This window comes from Gracilinanus agilis, chromosome 1 (genome assembly GCF_016433145.1).
Source record: "Gracilinanus agilis isolate LMUSP501 chromosome 1, AgileGrace, whole genome shotgun sequence".
NCBI classification, from domain to species: Eukaryota; Metazoa; Chordata; class Mammalia; order Didelphimorphia; family Didelphidae; genus Gracilinanus; species Gracilinanus agilis.
In genome coordinates this window covers 656,644,375-656,670,228 of record NC_058130.1, presented here as the reverse complement: position 1 = coordinate 656,670,228, position 25,854 = coordinate 656,644,375, and the positions used below count along the sequence as shown (strand labels likewise).

At 35.0% G+C, this 25,854-nt stretch overlaps 1 protein-coding gene across 1 annotated transcript in view; it reads left to right on the top strand.

The window, feature by feature from the left end:
* CSMD3 (CUB and Sushi multiple domains 3) overlaps positions 1-25,854 on the top strand; it is a 1,590,968-nt gene that overhangs the window by 1,184,186 nt on the left and 380,928 nt on the right. The window contains exons 25-26 of the mRNA XM_044684131.1: positions 207-333; positions 2,373-2,575. Of these exons, the coding sequence (XP_044540066.1) occupies positions 207-333; positions 2,373-2,575 (330 nt within the window). The remainder of the gene's footprint in view (positions 1-206; positions 334-2,372; positions 2,576-25,854) is intronic.

The following is a 25,854-nucleotide window of genomic DNA, read 5'->3' as shown; positions in this document are numbered from 1 at the left end:
TTTTATCATTTATGGGATCTTTGTTTTGATTTTTGCCACTTTCTATACATTTAATGTTTAAGTTAATATTTGTCTATTTAATTCAATTTTTGGCAATTTTTATCAAAATTTCCAATATTAGAGAACTCCAGGAAATTTTTATTTAACTGTTATAATCAACATAAAATTTTAATTTGTTTTAAATAATTATGTTTTTTTTTTATTAGCTGAATGTGGAGGCCGTTTTAAAGGAGAATCATCAGGAAGAATTTTATCTCCTGGCTACCCTTTTCCTTATGACAATAATCTCAGGTGCATGTGGATGATTGAGGTGGATCCAGGAAACATTGTCAGGTACTTTTTTATACTTCTAAATCTTTGCTCTTGTTGGCAAATACTCAGAGATTTCAATTTTCCAGATGAGCTACTGAATTTTATTAGCTTAGGACACTATAATATTAAAGTTAGATGAATGCCCTATCTAGCTGAATTAATTTAACATATAAAAAAGACTGAGATTTACAAATTAAGTATTAATAACTGGCAGTCAGAGAATGTTTTAAGATCTCTACAGTATTTCAGTTAGTGATGAAGTTAGAACTAGAATTAAAATCCCTTAACTCCTAGTCCAGTATGTAGTATCCTATAGAAATCAATTCCTGATTTCACAATTTTCTACTTTTTCTTGGTAGAATAGAGCTGAGTCTTGTTATTAATTGCTTCTTTCAGACTAGGAAAATGCTATACATTTAAATGGCTAAAAATAGAAAAGTATTTTAAGTGAAAAAACTGAGTAACAGAGAGATTAAGATTCTTGTTTGTGGTCATAGAGCTAGTAAATGTCACAAGTAGGATTTGAATCAAAGTTTTCTTGACTACAAGTTCAATGCTCTTTGCATTCAACATATGCCTAGCATATTGCTGTTATTAATTGATGTGACAGTGGATCTTTTGTAAACCCACCTAATAAACTAATGGCTAATAACAAATCCCCCCCCAGGTAATCATTCTATAGCTTTTCAGGCGTTGTAAGTCAGATGAGAACTTTAGTCAGTTGTATTAATAAAATATGACTGAAAATCACAAAATCATAATATATAATTGCTTCCTTATCTCTATATATCTCTATATCTTTCTCTACATATATAGAAATGCTTCTATATCTCTATATAAAACTTTTTCTTCCTTTATAGCATAAAGAATTAAAGAATTTTTTTGAATTATTTATAGAAAATTTCAATTCAAATTTTAGAAGTTTTGTTTTAAAAGGATGCTTGTTTATATTACAATAACATCTCATATTAATTTACTTTTCTAAAATGATTTTTACTGCTGTCAGTTCTTTTCTTTTTAATAATAATTTACTCCTGCAAATAGGATAAGTATTTTTATAATTTTTCAGTGAAGAGTTAGAGGGATAATTTTTTTGATATTGAATCTTTACACAATCAAGCACATTTGGTGACGCACATTAAAAATAAAAAGCATGAAATTTCATCACCTTTGCCCCAGGCATGAGGATATTCAAATAATTTGTATTGCTGAACCACACTGAAAACTTTAAAAAACATTTTATGTATTTCATATTCTGGTGTCATATGGATTTTTCATGAATTTCAAAAAACATCCCTTCATGAATAAAGTACAAGAAAGGAAGTTATAGAATCTCCTTTGTTATATGTCAAAACGTGTTCTGATACTTTTGATGTATGATTCAAGTATATTTTGTATGTTCTGTTACATATTCTAAACTCTTTCAGATTGAGGTCTAGTCTAAGTACAGAGAACCCATTATCAAGTTACCCATAGAAGGATGAACTTCCTCACAAAATAAATCACATATGGTACCTTATAAACTGTAGAGGGATTATGTTCTCTATACAACCATAAATGGTGACTTTGCTGATAAAAACCACCAGTTATTTAGTTGTAGTGGTTTTAATTATGAATTTACAGATAAAAATTTGACTGAGAATAAATATTCTCATTTATATATTTTTAATTGATGTGTTTGTATAGATCAGTGATTCCCAAAGTGGGTGCCACCGCCCCCTGGTGGGTACTGCAGCAATCCGGGGTGGGGGGGGCGGTGATGGCCATAGGTGCATTTGGGGGCAGTGAATAACTGTAAGGGGGGGGCGATAGTATGTGACAGGGGGCGCTAAGTAATATTTTTTCTGGAAAGGGGGCGGTAGGCCAAAAAAGTTTGGGAACCACTGACATAGATAGTAAATGGATAGATAGATAGATAGATAGATAGATAGATAGATAGATAGATAGATAGACTAATCATGATTTGCATGGAACATATTAAGAAATGTAAAATATATTTTATATCTTTAAAATTTAATGTAATTTTAAAATATTGAAACATATATATCTTTGTCTCACAGCCTACAGTTTCTTGCCTTTGATACTGAGGCATCACATGATATACTACGAGTTTGGGATGGCCCACCTGAAAATGAGATGTTACTAAAAGAAATTAGTGGATCCCTCATTCCAGAAGGTATCCACAGCACACTAAACATAGTAACAATACAATTTGACACAGACTTTTACATCAGCAAATCTGGATTTGCCATTCAGTTTTCAAGTAAGTTTCATATCTCTTTTGTATATGTTCTGTTATGTGTCAAGTCCTTTAATTTGTTTGAATTTGCCTTTTTAATTTCCTGGTATTTTAAAAATCTAGAAATAGCATCATCTTGGTTCTATAGAATCATATATTTATTTCATTAGTAACATAAATATCCTTTCCATAGTTCAATTTACTATGTGTTAACTTCTCAATGGGAATTGAATATATCTTCCTCTGCTTTTCTCATTCTTTCATAGCTAAAATGGAATATTATTTTAGGGAAGAAAATGTAGCAAGTAAATTTAAATAAGATCCATGTACTTTTTATTGCCAAATGTGCTTTGAAAAAAAAATGATTGAGAAAAGGTAATTTTAGTTGAAGTGATTAAAACATAGCCAAAAATAGAAGGTGGAAGAATTCTGAACTTTTTTAATTTAAAAATTTTTATTATGTTGTGCATAAGAGAAAATTTGTTTTAAGTTCCAGAAATCCAAAATTTTGATAATTATATTTTAATTAAGATTTATATTAATTATGTACACATACATAATATTTGATAAAACATTTAAAATCTACTTAAATGAAATATTTTCTCTGATGAAGGAATACAATTTATTACCAATAATTTGCTTTGCTTCCTATCCTACTACTTCACTGAAAATTAAATGTTTAAATCAATAACATTTATTAAGTGCTTACTATTTAGCAGGCACCGTGCTCAGCACTAGGGATACAATATGCAAACAAATATATACAAAGCATGCTATATATAGAATAAGTAAGAAATAATTAACAGAGAGAAGGCACTAGAATTAAGTGAGGTTGGAGAAGGTTTCCTCTAGAAGGTGGGATTTTAATTGAGACTTAAAAAGAAACCAGGGAGATTAGTAGTCAGGGCAGAGGAAAGGAGAGTATCCCAGGAATGAAGAAAAACAGAGAAAACATCCAGTTAATAGATGGTGCATCTTGTTCATAGATATTTTCATAAATACCGAAAGCTTAATGGAAAAAATATATATTGTAATATTAATTTTACTTCTATTACTCATTTATTTTGAAATCTTCATATAAATACCCAACTGATCTGCAAATTCTCCATTCATTTACCTTAAAAAAACAAAAAAAGTAAAGTGTTATTTACTTCTTACATCTTCCCATAATGGTCTCTGAAATCAGTGACATTATCCTCTTTACTCTTCCTTATTTACAGCATTCCGTCTGCTAACTCTGAACATCTTCACTAGCCTTCCCCCTTTCCTGGAACTCTCTTCCTCCTCATTTCTACCTCCTATTTCCCTTACTAGTTTTCTTCAAGTTCTCTTCTAATGTCCTATTTTTTACATGAAGTCTTTCTTGATCCCATTAGATCATGAACTCTTGGAGGGTAGAGACAGTCTTTTGCCTCTTTTTGTAATCCCAGTGCCTAACCCAGTACAGTATCTACCATGCAGTAGACAATTAATAGATGCTTATATTCTCTGACAGATTAACCCATTCCTCTTAATGCTTCCTTCAATTGTTTATCCTGTATGTAGCTGTTTGCACATAATTGTTTATATGTTGTTTCTTGTTTACACTATGGGCTTCTTGAGTGTTCAGCCTTCCTTTGCACCACTGGTGGAGTCGAGAGACACTTAAAATAAATAGCAGTTGACTGACAACTCCAGACTAGACTTTCTCTTACAATCTCAGACAAGAAAATCTTTCAAATGATGTGATCCAAATCTACTTTGTCTAACAAAAGCAACAGTTAGCTACATTTATTAAGGGTTAGAAATGACCTCTGGGTCTTGTATATAAAATTTTCATTAAGATTTTCCTAAAAGATCATTGCTTACTGGAATTTGAAGGCTCCTTTGAATGATAATGATGAGGGAATGATTAATTTAAAAGTACTGCCCTTAAGCCACATGAATTCCAATTTAGAGTTCAATTGATGAAACTTTTATTTATTTATATGAATATATATGTACACATATTCTATATAAAATGAGACCAAACATTGTATGCATGGTTAGAGATAGGGATAGGAATATAGACTGATCTATGATTTCATTGGTATAGGGAACTTCTTCAACTAATGAACCTTTTGTTAGTAATTGTGAGCAGGCTTGCAGCAGGGCAGAAATGGAGATCAAGTCAGGAGTCAGGAGATCGGTGGCAGAGACACACTGGCTGGGCTCAGGCATTTTAGTTTTAAAGCCAAAAGCCAGAATTGGCTGGCCTGACCTCCCAAGGTGGTTTGGGCTGGACTGGCTGGCTGAGTCTCGCCTGAGGCAAAAACGTGCTGTTGTTTTTAGCAAAAGCATGGCAAGGAAAGCCACTTTCCTTTTTTAAAAAAGTGCTCAAAAGAGCTGAGCCAGGCCAAAAAGAAAGCATGGCTATCATTAGGCTATCTGTAAGATTGAGAGTTCAAATTTCGACCTTCTGGTTCGCCAAACTGTTATTATTAAAAATGATGAGGGCCGAGATCAAAAGGGAGAATAGTATTTTAATAAAAGCCATGCTGATAGAGATAAACTGACCACGCCCCTGTAAGAAAAACCTATTCCAACCTCACCTCAGCCATTTACCTTCCTCTCTCCTCCAGCTCTGGTAACTAAAGAGGAAGTTCCAAGTCACTACCCCCTACTTAAAATAGTCCCTCACCTTTAATATGTCATCCAAAACAGGAAACCCATGAAACCCGTTGGACCATGGGAAATGTAGTTTTAAGGACCCCGACAGGTCCACAGAAGTTTGTCAAACACTATATTGAGGTTCAATCCTTCCAAATAGAACCCCAGGTGATTTTAACTAACACAGGGGCCAGGCAGGGAAAATACATTCCCCCTTCAAGTGATAGCCCTTAAAGGAAGTTATGCTATTTCACTGTGTACTCTTCTCCAGGACAATCATCCCCAGTTACCACATTCAGTTTTTTTGTAGACTGTACTCAAGGCTTTTTACCATTCAAGTTGCTCTCATTTGTTAAAATGTGGTGCTCAGTACTTAACACAAGTGCAGATTTTTTTTTGAGAGTAAAGTAGAGTGACTATCTTTTCCACATTCCAGTTATCTATTTCTCTTAAAATACCAAAAGACTACATTCAGGTTTTTTCGGGAGGTTGCTTTGGTGTAGTTTTAGCTTTTAGCAACCATATCACACTGTTGATTCTTGCTATGCTTGAAACAGTAAAATTTTCAAATCTTTTCTCAAATTGCTATCTAAACATCTTTCTCTCACATATTAGGGATGTCATTATGTTTAACTAAACTAATTATATGTTACATTCCTTCACACATTCTATATTTTAGCCAAACTTCCCTCCTTACTATTCTCAAGGCTGGAAAAATAATTTACTATCCTCCTGCCCCCACAACAATATAGGCTGTGCCTTATGCCTAGAATGTAGTACCTTCTTAGTTCTGCCTCTCAGAATCCCTAGCTTCCTTCAAAGTTCAGCTCCAGAACCACTTCCTGATCTGATTTCCTAATTTCCCTAGCTGCCAATGGCCTGCCAAAATTACTTTAGAGAGAAAGAAAGAGATCTCAACCTTTTTGACTCATGTACATAAATAAACATTAGCTACTGAATTAATAATTAAATAATAATGTAAAAAATAAAGCAAAGGCATTCAAATATTTCAATAACCTTACTCAGTGAGAAATTGCACAGCCAAAGTCACTTCAGCCAACTATAACTTTACTAGAGATCATAATTCAACAATTCTCCTCTCTTAAGATGGCAAAGTCTTCTCAAGAGTTTTATTCATAAAGCATCTTTTATAAGAGAAGAGATGACTCACTATTTTGAGTCCTTCTAGTCCTTTGTAATCTCTATGCTCAATTTCTCTTCATGCACATTACAATTGTCTCTCTAGAATTATAGTTAAACTGCCTTTCTTCCCAAATGACAGTTATATGGCATTTATTTGTATATTTATACATATAAATATATTCCTTCCTTTTCTAATAAAACGTATATTCCTTGAAAACAAAGACGGTTTTATTTTATCTTTTTATCCCTATGACTTAGCATGAGGCCTGAAAGAGTATAGCATTTTAATAGATCCTTATTGTATGGTTCATTCACTAAATTTTCTTTGTAGTCACACTGTTCTCTTTAGACAGTGCACCTTTATCAGAGTTGTTTCTATGTCTAGCATTTCATTTTTGAGAGTTTATTCATCTCTTCTGTGATGACTTCTCATATAGAATTTTATTTGAAACTTTTAAAATCAGCTTTCCTCAAATTTTGTATGTTTTAGAATATCCCTAACTTCTCTTCTATCAGAAATATATGAAGTTGGCATTCCCCCCCACTGTCCCTGTCATTTGTACTTCAGCAACCAGTTCTTCTTTGTCAGAATCAGGGCCACAATGACCATCACATTCATTGCTTCATCCACCTTTTAAAGGATAAAATTATCCTTGAAGCCAGCCAAACTAAAAAATATTAACTGTGCTGCTTTAGAGAAGAAAGGATGTTTCTTTAGATGTCTGGATGATTGAAGTACTCTGTCACCACTATATCATGCCAATGCAAGGACTGTGAACTGTTACAGTAATTCATCTATTTCCTCTTTCTGCCTATAATACTAGAGTAATGATAAAATTTCTGTTAGTGTGTGCAAAATTGGTCTCTAGCACATTTTCATCCTTTGATTTTTGGACTTTTTCATATAGGCTTATCATCTTAATATATATGACTACTTCCCTCTCCCCCCTTTACCAGTTTTCTTCCTTTGAAAAAAATATTCTAACAGAAACAGAAAATGACAAATGTTGGGGGTGGATGTGAGAAAATCATGACTCAATTGTACTATTGATGGAGTTATGAACTGACCCAACCATTTTGGAGAACAATTTTGAAGTAGGGCCTAAAGGGTATAAAACTGTATATATTCTTTGGCCCAACAATACCTCTACTAGGTCAGTATCCCAAAGAGAATTTTTAATAAGGGAAAGGGCCTATTTGTACAAAAAATATTGATAGCCATTTTTGTGGTGGCAAAATTTGGAATCCATCAATTGGAAGATGACTGAAGAAGTTTTGATATACATTTGTGATACAATATTATTGTTCTATAAGAAATGATGAGCAGGATGCTCTGGGAAAAAAGTGGAAAGACTTAAATGAACTAATGGAAAGTGAAGTGAGCAGAAGTAGGAGAACATTCTACACAGGAACAACAATATTGTAAAGATGACCAACTGTGAATGACCTTGATATATTCAATAATACAATTATCTAAGAAAAATGCTGTCTGCTTACAGAGAAAGAACTGATAGAATATGGATACAAATTAAAGCATACATTTTTCCCTTTTTTCTCTTTTTTGTCTTTGTTTTCTTTCAAAACATGACAAATATAGAAAGGTGTTTTACATGACTACACATTTATAACCTATATCAAATTTCTTCCCTTCTCAGTGAGTGGTTGCGAGGAAGTGTAGGAGAGGACATGGAACTCTAAATTTTCAAAAAAACAAACAGATGTTTAAAAACATATTTCTAATTGGCAAAAATAAAGTATTTGAGGAAAAGGTTTTATTCTCAAAGAGCTATATTATAGTCATAAAACCTATGGCACCAAAATGAATGAGATGAAATTGGTATCATATTTAAGAAAATATTTCAACATGTACAGAGAATGAGTAGGTAGGACACGTACTAAAATTCTATAGGAATGATGTTACTTATATATCATTATCAAAACACTCATGAATACTATATGGATAGACATTTAATTTCATTATCATCATTTATAAGGCTGGGTTTTTTTTAAGCTAGTAATATAATGGTTATAATCATTGATCTATTGTCAGGAATAGTTGAGTTCAAATTCAGCAAGCCATTTAACCACTAGCTGCCTCAGTTTCTTCTTTTATAAAATGGTTATAATAATAATATTAATAGTTCCCAAAGTTATTATAAAAATAAAATAATCCCCATTCCCTCATTCTATACATTAAGAAACTGAGGACAAATGAATATAATTAACTTGGGTAAGGTTACTCAGATAGAAGTCGATCATGGATTTTCTCATGCATAATTCATCATTCTTTCCACAATATCATGCTGCCTTATTTGTATAGATCTCATAGCTTCATTCCATGTTGCTCTGTTGCTTGTGTTTTCTTTTTGAAAGTACTTACTCTATATTCTTTAATATTTCAAAGTTTCCTGTTCTTGCCTGATGAGTTATCTCACTTATTTTAAACACAAAGCTTTTGTGATAGCTATTTGAATATCCCTCTTAAATAATATGGAAGAAACAATGTCAGTCCCCTACTTTACCCCTTGTCATTTTAAAGTCTTGATGTGAAAAAATGCTAAGTTCTCTGGAGATCTGATTACCTTTATCCCATATTTCTACTTGTTTTTTCGCCTCACTGATTATTTTGTTGACCTAAAATTTTAATTTGGGTGAAGTGATTTGATTAAATGCAATTCAAAAGTCATTTATTAAATGCCTCCAATACTCTTGGATTGACTACTGAGAAAACTATGCCCTTCTTTCTTATTGCATTTCATTCAAGGCTTGCTATCACAGCTTAATGAGACATAAGCTTTGGTTAACAATATATAGTGCTTTCCTCAGAAAAAGCAGAGGCAAAAAGAAAAGTTCAATTATATAAATATAACTAACACACAGACTGTACATTCATAGTTTCTCCAAGAACCAAGCAGCTTTTTATTGGTCTGTAGACATACTGTAATGTATAAAACAGTTTTGGCATTAAGACTCAAAGATGCCAATTACCAGTTTCCATTGTAGCTATGGATTTTATTCCATAAATGGCTTTAGTGCTTGAGAAGAACTCAACTAGGGTTTTGATTCTTCCTACAACCTCTTTTCCTTTCTTACTAATGAATAATTGGTACAACCTATGATATTGTCCTCTAATTGCATTCCAATGTGGATTACCCATTGATTGGATTGTATAGGGCTATAAAAATTCCCCATTTCCCTACTTTATTGCTGGTGGAACAGTGGAGCAGACTGCCAGGAAGGCCATGACATGGAGGGAGACTCTTCCCTTGCCTGCCTTTCTTCCCTCTCATCTTTTGACTTTCGCTTCCTGGCCATACCATAGGTTACTTCCAACTCCAGGCAGATCGCCCTCCCTCACCAAAGACATGGTCCATGACTTTTTACCCCATAGCACTATATAATATTACTCTATTTAATATATTGTCACATGGATAGTTTTAATTAAACTAATAAAGAAAAATATTTTTCCTTCATGATAGGTTGATACTATAAACTATATATGTGATTAATTTTTTTATTTGGTCTGAAAGACATACCAATGTTTAAAAAAAATTTTTTTAAACCTTACCTTCTGTTTTGGAGTTAATACTGTGTATTGGCTCTAAGGCAGAAGAGTGGTAAGGGCTAGGCAACGGGATTAAATGACTTGCCCAGGGTCACACAGCTGGGAAGTGTCTGAGGCTAGATTTGAACCTAGGACCTCTGGTCTGTAGGCCTTATTCTCAATCCATTGAGCTACCCAGATGCCCCACAATATTTTGTTTTGTTAGTTACCCTGGTAGTGACTCCTTGTTATAATATGCTCCTTTTTAACATTTACTTTTTTTTTTTGTTGCTCAATGGATCAGGTACAGAAAAATATCAGAATTTCATTTTTATTATTAATTTTCTGTCAGGATTTTCAACTAACAGAATTAATTATATGAAGGAAAAAGAATGTTGGCTTTGGATTAAGAGAACATAAGGAGCCTATCTGACTTATGAGATAGGACAGTGTAATAGAACTTAGAATGAACTGGATTCAAATCTTGCTTCATATACTTTCTGGCTCTTTCACCCTGACCAAGTCAATTCAACCCTCTCTTTCCTAAGTTTCCTCATATATAAAATGAGAGTGTTGGATTCAACCTCTAAGGCCACTTTCAGCTTTAAATTTATAATCTTATAATTCCTATCTCTGATGCTTCTTACCTGTGTGACACTGGAAAATGACTTAACCTCTCAACTGGTTTCCTTATCTAGAAAATGTGGGGAAAGGATTACCTTGAGATTCCTCAAAGCTCTAAATCTATTTTCTATGATCCTCTGTGATCTTGTTCTTTTTCAGCTTTATTTTTTATGTAAGGATAGCATTACATTGACTGCAGAAAGTTTCTGACATGCCCTGCCTCTAATTAGGAGCACATCTATATGCACAGAAAATGGAATTTAACAGTTATTACATGACTGTCTCAAGGATTTTTTGATCTGGACAAATTTTTTCCTAGGTTTAGGACATGTATTCTAATATTAGCTTATTGGTTTCTTATTCACCCCATGAACAGAACTGGGGAAAGTAGATGGATAAATCTGCACTTATTGAGCAGCCTTGTTTCACTCCTCTGATGATGGGTAGTGCTTCTGACATGCTGTCATTTACTTTAGCCTAACTTACCATATCATTATGTAGTATCTGTGGAATCATAATGAACTTTTATACACAGCCAATGTTTCTGAGTAGCTGCCAGAGTTCAGGCCTACTAATGATGTTGAACATTTTTGAAAAGATTGATGGATACTCTACAAAGCAAGGGTTCTATCAAGGGCAAAATCCTCCAGAGTGAAATACACTTCTGACTTGTCTTCTGCATTTCAAATACTTGCTAAATTATTTGACTATGAATTGAATCTTCTTTCCAGGTAGAGTATTGCAGTTCCTCAGACTGGTTTCCCTTTACATGCAAATTTATTGCACAATCTAAAATACAGTGACATTTCTTATAAAATATTCAAGCATAAAAGTACAAATGTGGAAGGGACAAATGTGAAACCTTGTAAATCTAAAGAGTTGACTTGAACCTATCCTTATTTTTTTAATGTATGCTCTTCCAGAGCCTTTCCTCATTAAAAGCTAGGTATATACTTAAATAGACATAATTAAAATGTATTTATTTATTTATTTTCTTTGAAAATCTTTTTTTTAAATTAGTTTGATTACTCTCTCCACCAACATAGATTGTAATCTCTACACATTAAGACTATCTTTGTGTATTTCTATTCCCATTTCTACCCCTTACTTAGTGCTCATCCTTCTTTTGAAAGGCTTACCTAAATTTAGATTGGTTGTAGACTACAAACTTATAGTTAAAAGTCTTTTGAGATTGTTATGATCCATCGCTCTTTCAGACCTCACTTTTCACTTGTATTGCTTTTGAGAATGCATGATCAATCCTACATTAGTCAGGCACAAAAATAACTTAGTGGAAGAACATATATATGTAAATATATATGTGTGGAGAAGTATATAAGCTTAGAAATATATTACTTTTATATATGTGCATTTATACTTATGAACATATTAGAGAGTGAAAGTATAAGGGATTGGAATTTGCTAGCCATGAGGAATGCAATAAATACATTACTTTTTGCCTGGGATCCAGATGCTTAAGAAGCTTATGATATTAAAGCTTTTACTAAATCTTAAAGAGTTTGTGAGTTCCCCTTATACAGCTAGTAAATGCCATCAGTAGGATTCAAATCAAGTCTTCTTAAGTTCAAATCGAACATTCTCTACATTTTATATTGTTGCTCCATATGTGATTTTCTAAGTCTGTGTTTATCTTAAATTTTGTTGATATTATGGCTATGTGTGTGTGTGTATGCAGATATATTATTTTATTATTGTAGGTAACTTGCTATGAGGAAACTCCCACTGTCGCCTGACAATCGTACTGCAAATTTAAATCTTAGGAGGTTGCCTGTAGTACTTAAAAGTTATCCCATTGCTTTGTGCTTCAGAGATAATGGTAGGAACCCTGGTCTTCCAGATTATCAGATCAGTTCTCTGTTCCCTACACTGTGTGCATACGTGTATATGTGTAGGCAGGTATGTCTCCATAAGCCTACAACATACAGCACCAGGTATTCCCTGACGGCCTTCCATCCAAATATTAACAGGCCCATCCTGCTTACCTTCTGAGATCAGGTGAGATCAGGTGAGATAGGGAAGATTCAAGGCGGTATGGCAAAGCGAACAGTGTTGTGGGTTTTAAAATGGATCCTGGCTGGGGGAATGCATTTCCCAGCATGCCCTAGGGGTCCCTCCTTCCTAATTCTTGGTGTGGGATTGGTCTGAATGGACCAATCCTGTGTTGGAGAGGGACCATGCCCCTACTTCCTAGTGTGGGATTGGTCTTGAAATGGACCAATCCTATGCTAGGGAGGGGCCGCCCCCTTCTACTTTGGGGCATAGACTTGGTCTCTATAAGGACCAATCCTGCACCTAGGAAAAAAAAAAAAAAAAAACTACAACTTTGAATCAGAGGAGATTCAGAGTGGCCAGGGAGTTAGTTAATTTCAGGTAGGGGAAATGGGTTGCTTTTGTTTCAAGAAAGCTTTAGAAAGATCCGAGTGAGATAGGAGTTTTCTTTTTAGTGCTTTCCACATTGTTCAGAAAAGTCTGCTACCTCTGCTGTGAGGGCTTGCTAAATCTTTTTTACTCAGTGCAGTGTTCTTCCTTGGGTGTCCACCTGCCACCTAGCTCTCACCTGTGGCTCCAAGAAGCTGTAGCATATGCAGTAGCCCCACCCTGGTAAACTCTTTCAGTAGGTGGGCTAAATCAGATTGAAGGTAACTGATAAGTCTCTAGCCCAATGATAAATTAGGGAAATGTCTACCTCAAGGAAGTGAAGACTTCCCCCTGTGGAATGGGCAGAGGAGACTGTTCCAATGTCAGTGAAGGCAGCTAAAGCAAATACTGTGGAGCACTTAGAGCTTGATTAGACATTGAAAGAGAGTCATCCATTGCATCTCAAGTCATACCAGTGGTCTCGACTTTTGCTTTGTCAATGGACTTTGATGACTCTGAAGAGAGGGGAGCTAACAACTTTGTGCAACTCCATGTCACTTAAATCTAATTTATGAGTGAATCAAAAGACATCATCCATACCATTTTGTTTACTTACCATTTTACTTTTATCTCATTCTTATTTTACTTCTATCTCAAAAGTCCTGTGATGATAGGCAAGTGACAAAGCAGCAGATGCAGATATGCTGGGAGCTATAACCCTGCACACAGGTGTTCCAGCGCATATGGTCATCTTCTCACTGAAAGCAGCAGTGGTATTTGGCAGCTCCCTGGGTATGTAAAAAAGCAGCCTTTTTTAAGGACTGCACTGCTTACCTCCTGGTGTGAGAAAAGGGATAGGAAAACTGCCCTAAAAATTACCTGCTTTAAGCTGTCTGCTTCACCTAACCCTAGGATCATACTTTGTGGTTGAAATATGCAAAAAAATGTACAAAAATTTTCACAAAGATGATTCTACTGTTCATGGACTGTGTGTACACTTATGGACAACGTGAAATCGAGTAAACTTGAAAAGTGAGCAGCTCTTATTGTGAGAGAACTCAGTAGGTATCACATCTAAATAGCAACTTCTTTGTTTTTTGCTACTGCCCAGCTTGGGCCTCTTTCCTCTGTGTCTACTTCTTAATCTATTTTGTTGAATCATCTTTCATATCCTGAGCCTTATCATCTATTTCTTTGACTAGAGGACCCAAACCAATGGAACCTAGGCATATTGCTAAATGTTTTTTTGTAAAACCAGATTAAATATTTTTACAAAATATTTAACAAAATAAATAATATTTAAAACATAGATGATAATACATATTAATATTAAGTCAATATGTGTCCCACAAGTATCCTTGTGTTCAATTTCTTTTAGTTTAGAACTCTTGCGCTTATCTTTTCTAGGATCTTGGACAAGTCATTTTCTTTCTCTCTGAGTCAGTTTCAGCATCTTGAAGGTTCATAATGAAGAGGCTACCATGGATTTTTTTTTATCTGGCCCTCCCAGTTACCTTATTCTATAATGGAATTTTTTGATTAACCAAGCCAAATAATTCTAAAATTATCTAGAGATTGTATTTTAGCTCCGATAAAAAACAAAGCTTATTTTTATCTAATTCATAGTCTCAAAGCAATTATTATCCAAAAGAGGTGAATTGAAATTCTGCATTCAAACCAGTTTACTTTAGAACATACTCTAATTTTTAGGGCATTTTCAACCAACCACAACACACAAATCAGAAATAGGGCCAATGCCATAGGAAAGAATACTGTATCTATTCACCCTTCTATCTATCCAACTACTTACCTATTATCAATTATTTATCTACATATATTGTATATATATCTCCAATTGTTCAGAACATACTTGAGCAAACAAAGCATATATAGCTATTGGAGAATATTCTAAAACAAATTGGATTGAATGTAGCATTTTCAATTTATTTCTCCTAGATAATAATTATTTTGGATTTCCTGACCTCTACCCCCCACTCTCCACACGCACCAATTGTTATTTCTGGAGTTAAAATACAGACATTTTCAAAGAATAACCTTTAAAGCTTAACTATAAAGTGAAATAATTTGTATGTATATGTGTTTTATAAATTGTTGTTAAGGGTTCTATCCAACTTTATATTTAGAAGAAGAACAAAATTATCACTTGCTGTTGTTCAGTCATTCACTCCTGACTGACTCTTTATGACCCTGTGGATCATGCTGTCCCTGGATTGTTTTTTTTTGTTTTTTTTTTTTGTTTGTTTGTTTTTTTTGGCAAAGATAATGGAATTGTTTTCCATTTCCTTTTCCAGTAGATTATGGCAAACAGTGGTTAAGTGAGTTGCATAGGGTCACATAGCTAGTAAATATCTGAAATCAGACCTTCTTGACTCCAGGCCCAATGCTATATCCACTGAGCCAACTAGCTGCTTCTTAATTTATCTGTAGGATATTATAAATCTCAACTTGATAATATTACATATTATTTAACAAGAAATTTGATTGAATATCTCTTTTGTTTTGTAGTTCATCAACTAAGAATTAGGTGAGATATTCTCAATAGATTTTTAAGGAATATTATTGCACATTTCTTTCATAGATATTTAATTGCATCTTAATTGTATATGAAGTCACATTAATTTGCAATGAAAACTAAAATACAGAGAAATTATTTTAGCATCTATAATTAGATATCTTATTTAATTTCTTCTTTATATTTAACTATTGAGAGATACCTGGTTTAATGGATAGAGAACCAACCTTAAAGATAAGACTTATATTCAGGTCCTGTCGCTAAAATACATAGACTATTGTAATAATAATGAGAGCCGTAATAACCAATGTTGATGATAGAGGGGAGACAGAGAGAGTCTATGAGGTGACTTTCTTCCAGTTCTCCCCTCACACTGAATATACTCTGGGAGACTTTGAGGGTATGTCACTCTGAAACTGGGTGACCTGGATGGTCCTGCCGCCTCACAGGAGTTGGGGGCAAGGCTTGCCTATAACATGAGGTATGTGTTACCCCAATCAGATTCTGAATGAGGGCAGGGTTCACACAAGCCTCCCCCAAGGTCAGTCAACTTCAAGCAGGTGGTCTGGCTCCAAGATGGAGGCAGCCAGACTAAGCTGTGGTTCCCCTCTCCCTTGTTGTCTCTCAGGCACTCTGGAATGCTATCTGGCTAATTAATGGCTTTTATTATTTTCAATTCAGGGGTTGGGGAAAGGGGTGAAGGGCAGAGGGATTTGGGGGTGCCCTCTTCTCAATTTCTATGAGGTCCATCACTTAGGTGGGAAACCCAATGGTTCCCACTTCTTAAGCTTCTTCCCTCACCCCTTCTCCTTCTATTTCTATTTCTCTGTTCCTATCCTTTTTTATAATTGTAAGTTAGACCGGAAAGGGTCTCTCAGCAAGGTTGGATAATGGGAGAAGGAGACTAAGAGATCGCTCTCAAAATGGAATCCAAACACTTAGCTAACTTGATGATTGAAGTCTTGCTGGGTGATATGCAATGGAATCTTTGATCAGGGAATCAGGGTTTCAATGTCCAAAGAAAGATCCTTAGGAAGCCCTCAGGACTGTATCTGAACTGGGTTGTCTACCTCTACCCTCTCTCTAAGACCTCTGCTGGAAGCCCTCTGCTCCTCCTTTCTCCTCTGGAGAATTTTCCAGAATTCTCTCTGGTCTCAACTGCCAGTAACTATCACCAACTGTCAGCCACTCCTTCTCTAGCTCCTTTTGTCCCATCCCCCTTTAAAAATCCCATCCTTACACCATGTTACACTGAGCAAGTCATTTACTTCTCAGTACTCAACAAGGATACTCTTTGTCCTTTGTAAGTCTGGTGAAGCCAGGGGACAACTTTATAGAAAAAAGTTTTGAAAAATGCCCAAAATAAAACACATAGGATTACAAAAGAAAACTAAGCATATTGACATATTGTTTTTTTGTAGCCTGTTTTGGTGTTTTCTTGGGGGGGAAAGTAAGAGTGGTTTGTGATTTCCTTCTCTGGCTCATTTTTAAAGATGAGAAACTGAGGCAAATATGTTTAAATGACCAGCCCAAGGTCACTTAGCTATTAAATATTTTAGTTCAGATTTGAACTCATGAAGACAAATTTTCATGATTCCAAGCTTAGCACTCTATCCACTGCACCAATTAGATGCACATAGTGAAATATAGTTACCTTTTTAAAAAAAATGACATAGTAATGTATCTAGTGTTAGGTATTCGGTCATTCAAAATAGTGATGAATGTAAATGCTATTTCAAGATATTTGTAAGTAGAATGTATGAAGAAAATATCATTTCTATTGGTGACAAAATCATAGTTCTAGTGCGTTTTTGGCATATTTTTAATCAAAGGAAATGTTAATTTGTGTTTTAAGGTTAGTTAAAATAAAGATGCCTTTTCCCCTTCATGGGCTCCTTGAAAAATGATTGTGTTCGGTTGTTTCAGTTGTGTCTCACCCTTCATCACCCCATTTGGTTTTCTTGGCAGAGGTACTAGAGTGATGTGCCATTTTCTTATCAGGTCATTTTGCAGATGAGGAAACTACAGAAAACAGGATTAAGTAACTTGCCAAAGGTCACCTAGCTAATAAGTTTCTGAGGCCAGGTTTGTATTCAGAAAGATGAGTCTTTCTGACTTCAGGCCAGGTACTCTATCCACGATGCCATCTAGCTGCCTTAACTTTCTTAAAATATATTCACAAATCCCATGGATCCCAAATTAATCATTTCCTGTTCACTTTCACTTCTTTGCTTCTTTGAGTTTCTTCAAGTCTCAACTAAAATCTCATTTTCTCCAAGCAGCCTTTTCTTTTTCCTCTTTAGTATTAGTGCCTTCTGAAATCATTTCCATTTGATTCAAAATATAACTTATTTGCACAGAGTTGCTTGCATATTGATTTCTCCCATGAGGTTGTGAGATCCATAAGAATGTGAACTTTTCCCCTTTCTTTGTATATCCGTTGCTAAATACAATGCCTGGCACATGAAAGTGGTTATTTGACTTGTGATTTAAAGTTCTTCACAACTAAACTCTCAACTATATTTTTAGTCTCAAATACACATTATAACTCTTCCTCCACTCTCTGGTCCAGCCATATGAGGCTTCTTTCTGACTATTAAATATACACATCTGCTATCTCTGTGCTTTTGTACTGGTAGTCCTCCATGCTTGGAATGAACTCTCTTCTCATATGTGTCTGTTCGAATCCTTAGTTTCCTTCAAGGCACAACTCAAGAGCCACCTTCTACATGAAACCACAAATACACACTTAGGATATCCAAGACATCTCAGATCAGTGATAGCGAGCCTTTTAGAGATAAGAGTACCAGACTCCACTCCCATCCTACCCCCTCCCCCAGACTAAGTGCTGGCCCCAGCTCTCTGCTAGTCTCCAGCTCTGCTCCCCTTCAGCTATGTTCACAGTTCATGTTGTGAACTATGCTCTGCTCAAACCCAGTTCCTTTCCAACCCCATTACGGGATTCATCTATACTCCACAGGCTGGGTCTGTCCTGCACCCTCATGCAGCATGTGAGCCCTACCCCACTCCTTACCTCAGACAGGGGAGGGAGGAAGCACTCCCATTGGGCTCCTGGGCAGAGGGGTGGGGAAAGTGAGGAATGTCCTCAGGCACATTGAGAAGGGGAGGGGAACAGCTCCACCACAAGTCCCTCTGGATTTCTAGTAATGAACTCTGGCAGGGAATTAAAGGCATGCCCACAGAGGGCTCTGCATGCCCTTTGTGGCATGTGGGGCATAAGTTTGCCATCATGGTCCTAGATCAACAACATTCTGTTTTCTTGCTAAAAGTATTGTGAATCTATTGGCAGTAGTAATTTTTATATTATTCCCAATAAGAAAAATGTACATCTGAGGAATTAACTACCCTCATTTGCTATACCATCCTGGGTTCTGGGGAAACAAAGACAAAAGGGAAATAATCCATGCCCTGTAGAAATATATATTGGAGGAAACAACAAGTATCACGTTAATCTCCCTGAAGCATCTGAGGTGTCTGTGAAATCAGCAAAACATTATCTATAAACAAGAGCATCTTGACTCTACAGATTCTCCACTTTTATAGAAAATCCCTCTTCTATTTTGTCTCTGTACATGATAATCCTGGATATAATAGCATGCTTTTTTTCAGATTATTTTATGACTTTCTTGACATTTATAAATAGATGGTTAGTGAATGGAGGTATCTCTCCACTTTCATTTCTTGGACTTATTTCATCCTGTTCTTTTTTTCCCATTCATTCTCCATTTCAGTCAAACTAGATTATTGACTGGTTCTTTTCCTATCTGGTCCTATATTATCATATTGATGTGTATTTCCGTGGTTCAGTCATCTCTCATACATAAAATAAACACATAACTTTTGCATCATACAACTTCTTCATCACTACCTATCAAAATCTTTCTTTTCCATGTAGGCTCAGCAGATATTCTATGTCCTTAATGAAAAATTTCAAAATTACTTTAAATATAGTGAGATTTTTTTTGTACTTTAGACTACAGAATTTTAAAGGATTACTATAAATGGTAAAACTAATACAAAAAACCTGTTGGACTCTTCTGCATACATAATCCATTTTAATCTCAAATTTAGACACAGATTTCATTGTTATTTCATTTTCCACATTGTACACATTTAAATCTGTGTAATCATTTAAAGACAATATCTTACATTTGGGAAATTTATTTTATCATCTTCAAAATTATATGTTACCTCCAATAATGGTACTGTGAAGAGGCCATTAAAATGTTTATGAATGAATGGTGCTTGAGATATAAGAAAATTCATCATTTTGTACCTGGGATCAGTAACAGATCTCTTGACAAATTAAATGTTAATTTTTATTGCCCAGTTGCATAACAACAGCTACAATGAAATGTCTTTTTTGCAGTCTCATGATGAACGTCATAAGACAATGGCAACATATATATTTGTGGTACAAATTCTCATACTTTGTAGAATTTCCCTTTCTATGACTGCATTGAAGGTGACATAACAAAGTTACAAGGGACTTTATTTCTTTAAGAAATTGTGCTTACATTACACATTTTTAATAAGGAATGATGTAAAGGTGAATGAGTGAATGAAACATCCAATAAAAAAGGAGTTTTTCCTGCCCAGTGTCAGATATAAGTAGCTTTAAGATTCTCTTAACAAAGGAGATAAAAAACACACAGTAGAAGAACTGAAAAAAATAATATAGATACATAAGAGTACACAAAGAGAAACTATATTTGGACAATGATTTGAAACTCCAACTTTAATTTTGAAGAATTAGAAAATGAAAAGTTGAGAGGGAGTTAGCTATCTCTACTAGAATCAAATTATTTACCTAACATCAAAAAGAATGTAATGAATGCCATAAAACAGTCACTCTCAGTTCATACGGAAATGCCATAATTGCCTCTGAAGTCAAATGCTGCAGGAAGGTTAGAGCAGAGGAGTCTTAAGAAATGCTCTCTGTATCTGGCAATTCAAAGGTCTTTACTTACATGGGAAAGGGTATTTATCAGTAAAATGGTGCTAAGGAAATCCTTGCTGTAAGGAGTTGAAAACATTAAGTGGCTGGAAAGGGAAGTGGAGGTAACCAGAAAAAAAGGGAAAAAATACTACTATTTCTAGAAGCTTCATAGTGAAAAGGAATTATGACATAGAAGTATTACTTGAGAAGGTAGCAGATTCAAAGGAAAGTTTTTTCTTTATTGGTTTGTTTTGCTACACTCGTGTTTTCTTGGCATGGAATGGACTGAGCATGATTTTAGACTAAGGGAAAGGATTCAATAGTTAGATGAAAGAATGATAGAGAAAGGTTCTCAAAAAAGACAGGATGGGATAGGACCAAGAGAACAGGGAGAAGAGTTAGCACTGGCATATAGAAAGCCCAGTATACCTCATTAGTTGAGATTGGAGCACCAAGCAAGAAAATATTGTAAGACATAGGCTTTGGGGTATGGAGGGGTAAAAGTTAGGAAGCTCTCAATGGACACATTGAAAAGAACTCTATACTTAAAGTCAGAAAACGTAGTTTCTATTTCTAGTTCTGATTCCTAACATTTCTGGGAAAGTAGATGCCACTTAACTTCTTTGAGCCTTGGATTTCTCACAACAGCCTTTTGAGAAAAATAGTTTGTGTTCTTATTCCCATTTTGCAAATGAGAAATTCATTGTGACATTGCTCTTTTTTGGATTTTCCTTCCACTTGGCTGACTACTTCTCCATCTCCTTTGCTGAAATGGATGTACCCAGGATCTCTCCTGAGCACTCCTCTTTTCTCAGTTGGTAACCTTATTAGGTCCTATAGGTTCCCTTATCTAATGCAAATGATTTTCAGATCTATATATCCAGCCCTGGTCGTTCTCCTGAGACCACATTACCTCTGGGGCATCTCAAACTGGATGATGCAAAGGCTTCTCTAACTCAACATCTCCATTGTGTTTCCCTTATTCTTAATCCCCCCCCCACACACAAAAAAAAAAAAACATTCCTCCTTTCATCCAAACTGTCTTATTACTGTTGAAGGCACCACCAATCACTGGCGCTTTTAACTTCAGCCTCTTTCTAACCGTAATCAAGACAGGGGAAATTCAAGTCCAAGGCAATAACTGGCAATATTCTTCTACACAAATTTATCATTAGCAGGGAGAACACTGAGCTTTGTAGCCTCTATTGGCAGAGTCTTTGGCTAGGATTCCTCCCACGTCCACCCACTGACTGTGTTGCTGCTGACTGAGACATCCATATCAGAGACAATGATCACTGTGCTACAATCTCCCAGAGTGACAGCAAGCTCTTACTATTCAAGGGTGACTCACACGCTATTTGGCTGCTAAGGAAGGCCCAAGTCGTTGTAGAGCAGAAGTGTAAGACGCCTGCCTTGCCACCAGATGTGCTGTAGGAGCACAGCCAGCTTGCTGGCCTGGCTTTCAGAGCTGCTGCACGGACCTTGCAATAGCTTCTTAGTACAACCACACATAATTGAACTCCACTCCCCTATGAACATATCCTTGATATTTATTTAAAGTCCCACTTGTCATTTGTGATAAAAACAAAAATGGCAATTAAGTGTACAGTGGATAGAGTCCTAGAGGCAGAGTCAGGAAAAATGAGTTCAAATCCTGTCTCAGGCACTTATTTTCTATGACTCAAGGCAAGGCACTCAATTTCTGTCTGTCTCAGTTTCCTCGTCTTTGAACAGAAAATAATAATAGTATCACCTATCATATTTTTCATGAGAATAAAATTAGATAATAGCTGTAAAGTGCTAGGCAAAGTCTTTAATAAATTTTTTTTATCCTTCCTTCTTTTGCATACATTTTGAACTCCATTTAATTTTTTAAAATCTCCCCAAATTCTATGTGTTAGATTCCATACATCTAATCTGTTGCCAAGTCTCATTTCTATCTTCGCAACATACAAATGCAAACACAGAAATAAATATATGCATCTATGTACTTCTAAACACACATTTATAAAGTGTGTATTTTATATGCACATTTGTGCATGTATACATATATGCTTTATGTGTGTGCTTATATCTAATCTCTATCTCTACATTCCACCAGTCACATAGCCACCATCCTGGTGCAAGTTCTCATCAACACATGACGGGATTATTGAAATGACTTTCCAGTTAGTGGATCTCTTTGCTTCTAATCTCTCCCTGCCTCCCAAACCCTTCCAGCTGCCATATAATTTTTCTAAAGTATAGGTTTGACTAAGTCACCTACAACCTGTACCCCCAGTTCCATAAACACTAGTTTTCTTCCTGATTACCTCCAGCATTAAAAATAAAATCTTTTGTTTAGCACTCACAACCATGTCCCTTCCTATATTTCAAGTCTTACACTCCCCCTACCTTCCCACACAGACCCTATGATCCAGTGACATCTGACTTGTTGCTCTTCCTCAACTCCCCATCCCCAAGGCCATGCCTTTTCATTGGCTATCCATCGCGACTTGAATGGTCCAACTCTTTACTCATGCCTTCTGGTTTCCATGACTTTCTTCAAGACTCAGCTAAAATCCCACCTTCTACAGAGAGAGGACTTTCCTAGTCCCCCTTCTGACAGCTCTCACCACCTCAGTGCCTTCCCTCTGAAATTACTTTTCATGTAAGCTGAACATATCTCATATATGCATAATTGTATACATATTGGCTTTTCCACTAAAATGTGAGTTTCATGAAGATTGGGACAATGTTGTTTTGTTGTTGATTTGTTTTGTTTTGTTTTCGCCTTTCTTTATATTCCCAATGCTTGGCATATAATAAATACTTAAGAAATGTTTATTAATTAAGTATACTTTTTGAACCCTAGCAATTCCAAGAGGCAAAACAACAACAACAACAAAAAAGCTTTGACTAGATCCTGCCATTTTTCTATTATTGCACTTCTAAATTCTGAATTGGTTAATTATTTGGAGAGGTTATCCCTTCTTTTCTTAACATTCTATAGCAAAATATACATCTTAGTTCACCTGGACCTCATTATTATCTCCAGAAACTCATCTTCCTGCAAGATCACATGAACTCTGAAACTCATATCTCCCCTCATTGAACTCCATCTAAATCTTCTATTTAAGGGCCTGGAACAGACACTTCATCATTTCCCACCTGGCCACAGGTACCCTTTCCCCCATTTTCAACTTCTTTATATATATATATATATATATATATATTATCTTCCTTTACTAGACTGTGAGCACCTTGAGATCCGAGACTATGTTTTTACCTTTCTTTGTACCCATGTTTAGCTCAATATCTAGCTTATAATAGGCACTTAATAAGTGTTTCTTGACTAATTAACCTTTTGTTAACCTTGTTTGAGTGCATATTTATTTTAGTTATTTCTGCCTTGTTCTAGTTTCTTAGTTAATATAAATTAAGGAGATAGAGCAAATCCTCTTTCTTCATCCTATTCAATGCAGCCATAAATGTCATCTGTTTTTTTTTAAGTTGCTCCAAGTAAAACTTTTTTATAGATATTTGAGGTTGACTTTCACTTGAAAAACATATATTATAAGCTTAAGGCAAAATGGTTTTCTAGTCTTTTCTCTATACTTAATTTACACTAATAAGTATGCTTCACATTTGAAAAATGCTATTAATCAACAAGAAACCCTAATGACAAACCTTTGCATAATAGAATAGCACAGTCTTCTGTTTCCCAGGTATTCTCTCATTTCAGAAAATAAAGGATAGACCCAACATAAAATTTGAACATAAGAGACTGTTTAAGCAAGCTACTATGTTATCAAGATATGTCACAGTTCCTATAAAATTTCCTTAAATAAAGAAACCTGAATTTTCATGAGAGATAGAAGATAGATAGATAGATAGATAGATAGATAGATAGATAGATAGATAGACTAATGATAGATCTAATTGAATTAAATTTTATAGAATCTCCATGCAAGTATATATCATAGCCTGGACAAAAATCATTGCTAACTTTTTTTTTCAGTGGAAATTTTAATCCAAATATTGTTGACATGAGTATACATCTTATTCATGAGGCTCCATAATGGTCTTTAGGCAGATATTATCAATATTACTTGTAAACAGAAGCATCTAGATGACTTCATTAGAAATAAAATAGCTCTGTTTAATCTCTTTAAGATTCTGGAATGGACATCATCTCTGATGGTAGCAAACAAATTTGGCAAAGATGTCTATTTTCCCTTACTTTTAATTAATAATCAGTAATCATTGAATAGTTTATATTTTTCAAGGAATCCTGAAAGAGTTTAAAGTGTGCTTGGGAATCAACTAACTAGTATATAAAGATCTTCACAACCTGGCCCATCTCTATCCCTCCAGTCTCCATATACATCATTTACTTCTATATAATCATATTCTTGGCCCATTTGCTGTTCCTCACATATGATATGCCATCTCCCATCTCCATGACTTCACACTGGTTTCCTCCCCTTCCTTTGACTCTTGGTTAAAAACCATTAAGGGAGCATTGTGTTTTATGAAAACAAATGAGTTTGGTGGTGTGTTCATTCTTATAGCCAATAAACATGGGCACTGTGGGAACTTCTATTCTCTACATCTTTTAATCAATTTTGTGAATGTAAAATGTGTTCCATTATAGAATATAAATTATAGCAATCTAACTGTCCTCTTTTCATATTTTCATCAAGTATGTCTTTCTTTATTGTTCATACAGTTTATTCTTCTTAATTTTTTATAAATAAGAGAAACTAGCCATGCCTTATTACAGTGACTACTGTTTTATCAATAGTATTTTGGGAGGGGACAATTCCAGTGTACCCCATTTTGAATGTCTTCATCCCTACGGTCACTGTTAAGAATCAGATATAAAAGAGAGATGAAATGTTGATCAAATAAGTTTGAATTTTTGGCATTTGACAGATTTAATTGTACAAATAGCAAAATATAATAATAATAGTTGATATTTAAATAGCAACTACTATGTGCCAAGCACCAGGTTAAGTAAGTGCTTTACAATTATTGTCTCATTTGACCCTTACAAAAACCCTGAAAAATAGGTGCTATTATTATGCCAAATTTACAGATAAGGAAACACAAACCGAGGTTAAGTGCCTAGAGTCAAATAAATAGTAAATGCTGAGATCAATTTTGAATTCATTTCTTTCTGCCTCTAGATCTGGCATTCTATCCAATGGGCTTACTAATATTGAGTGTTTCTCCCTGTAGAGTCAGGGAGAAGGGAGTGTGTTTGATCTACAATCTATACAAAAAAATCTGTGGAGAGTATAGGAAGGAAATGAGGATAATCTTCTTACTTATTAGGACTATTTTCACTGTGGTAACATAGAGAAAATTTCTAAAACATTTTTATGAAAAACCTATGAAGAATTAGTAACTACTATACATTTGGTTAAGACTGATTCCTATGATTACTGATTCTGAATGGGAATATTGAGAAGTTCCCTGAGCAATTTCAGTCATTATCTGGAGTAAAT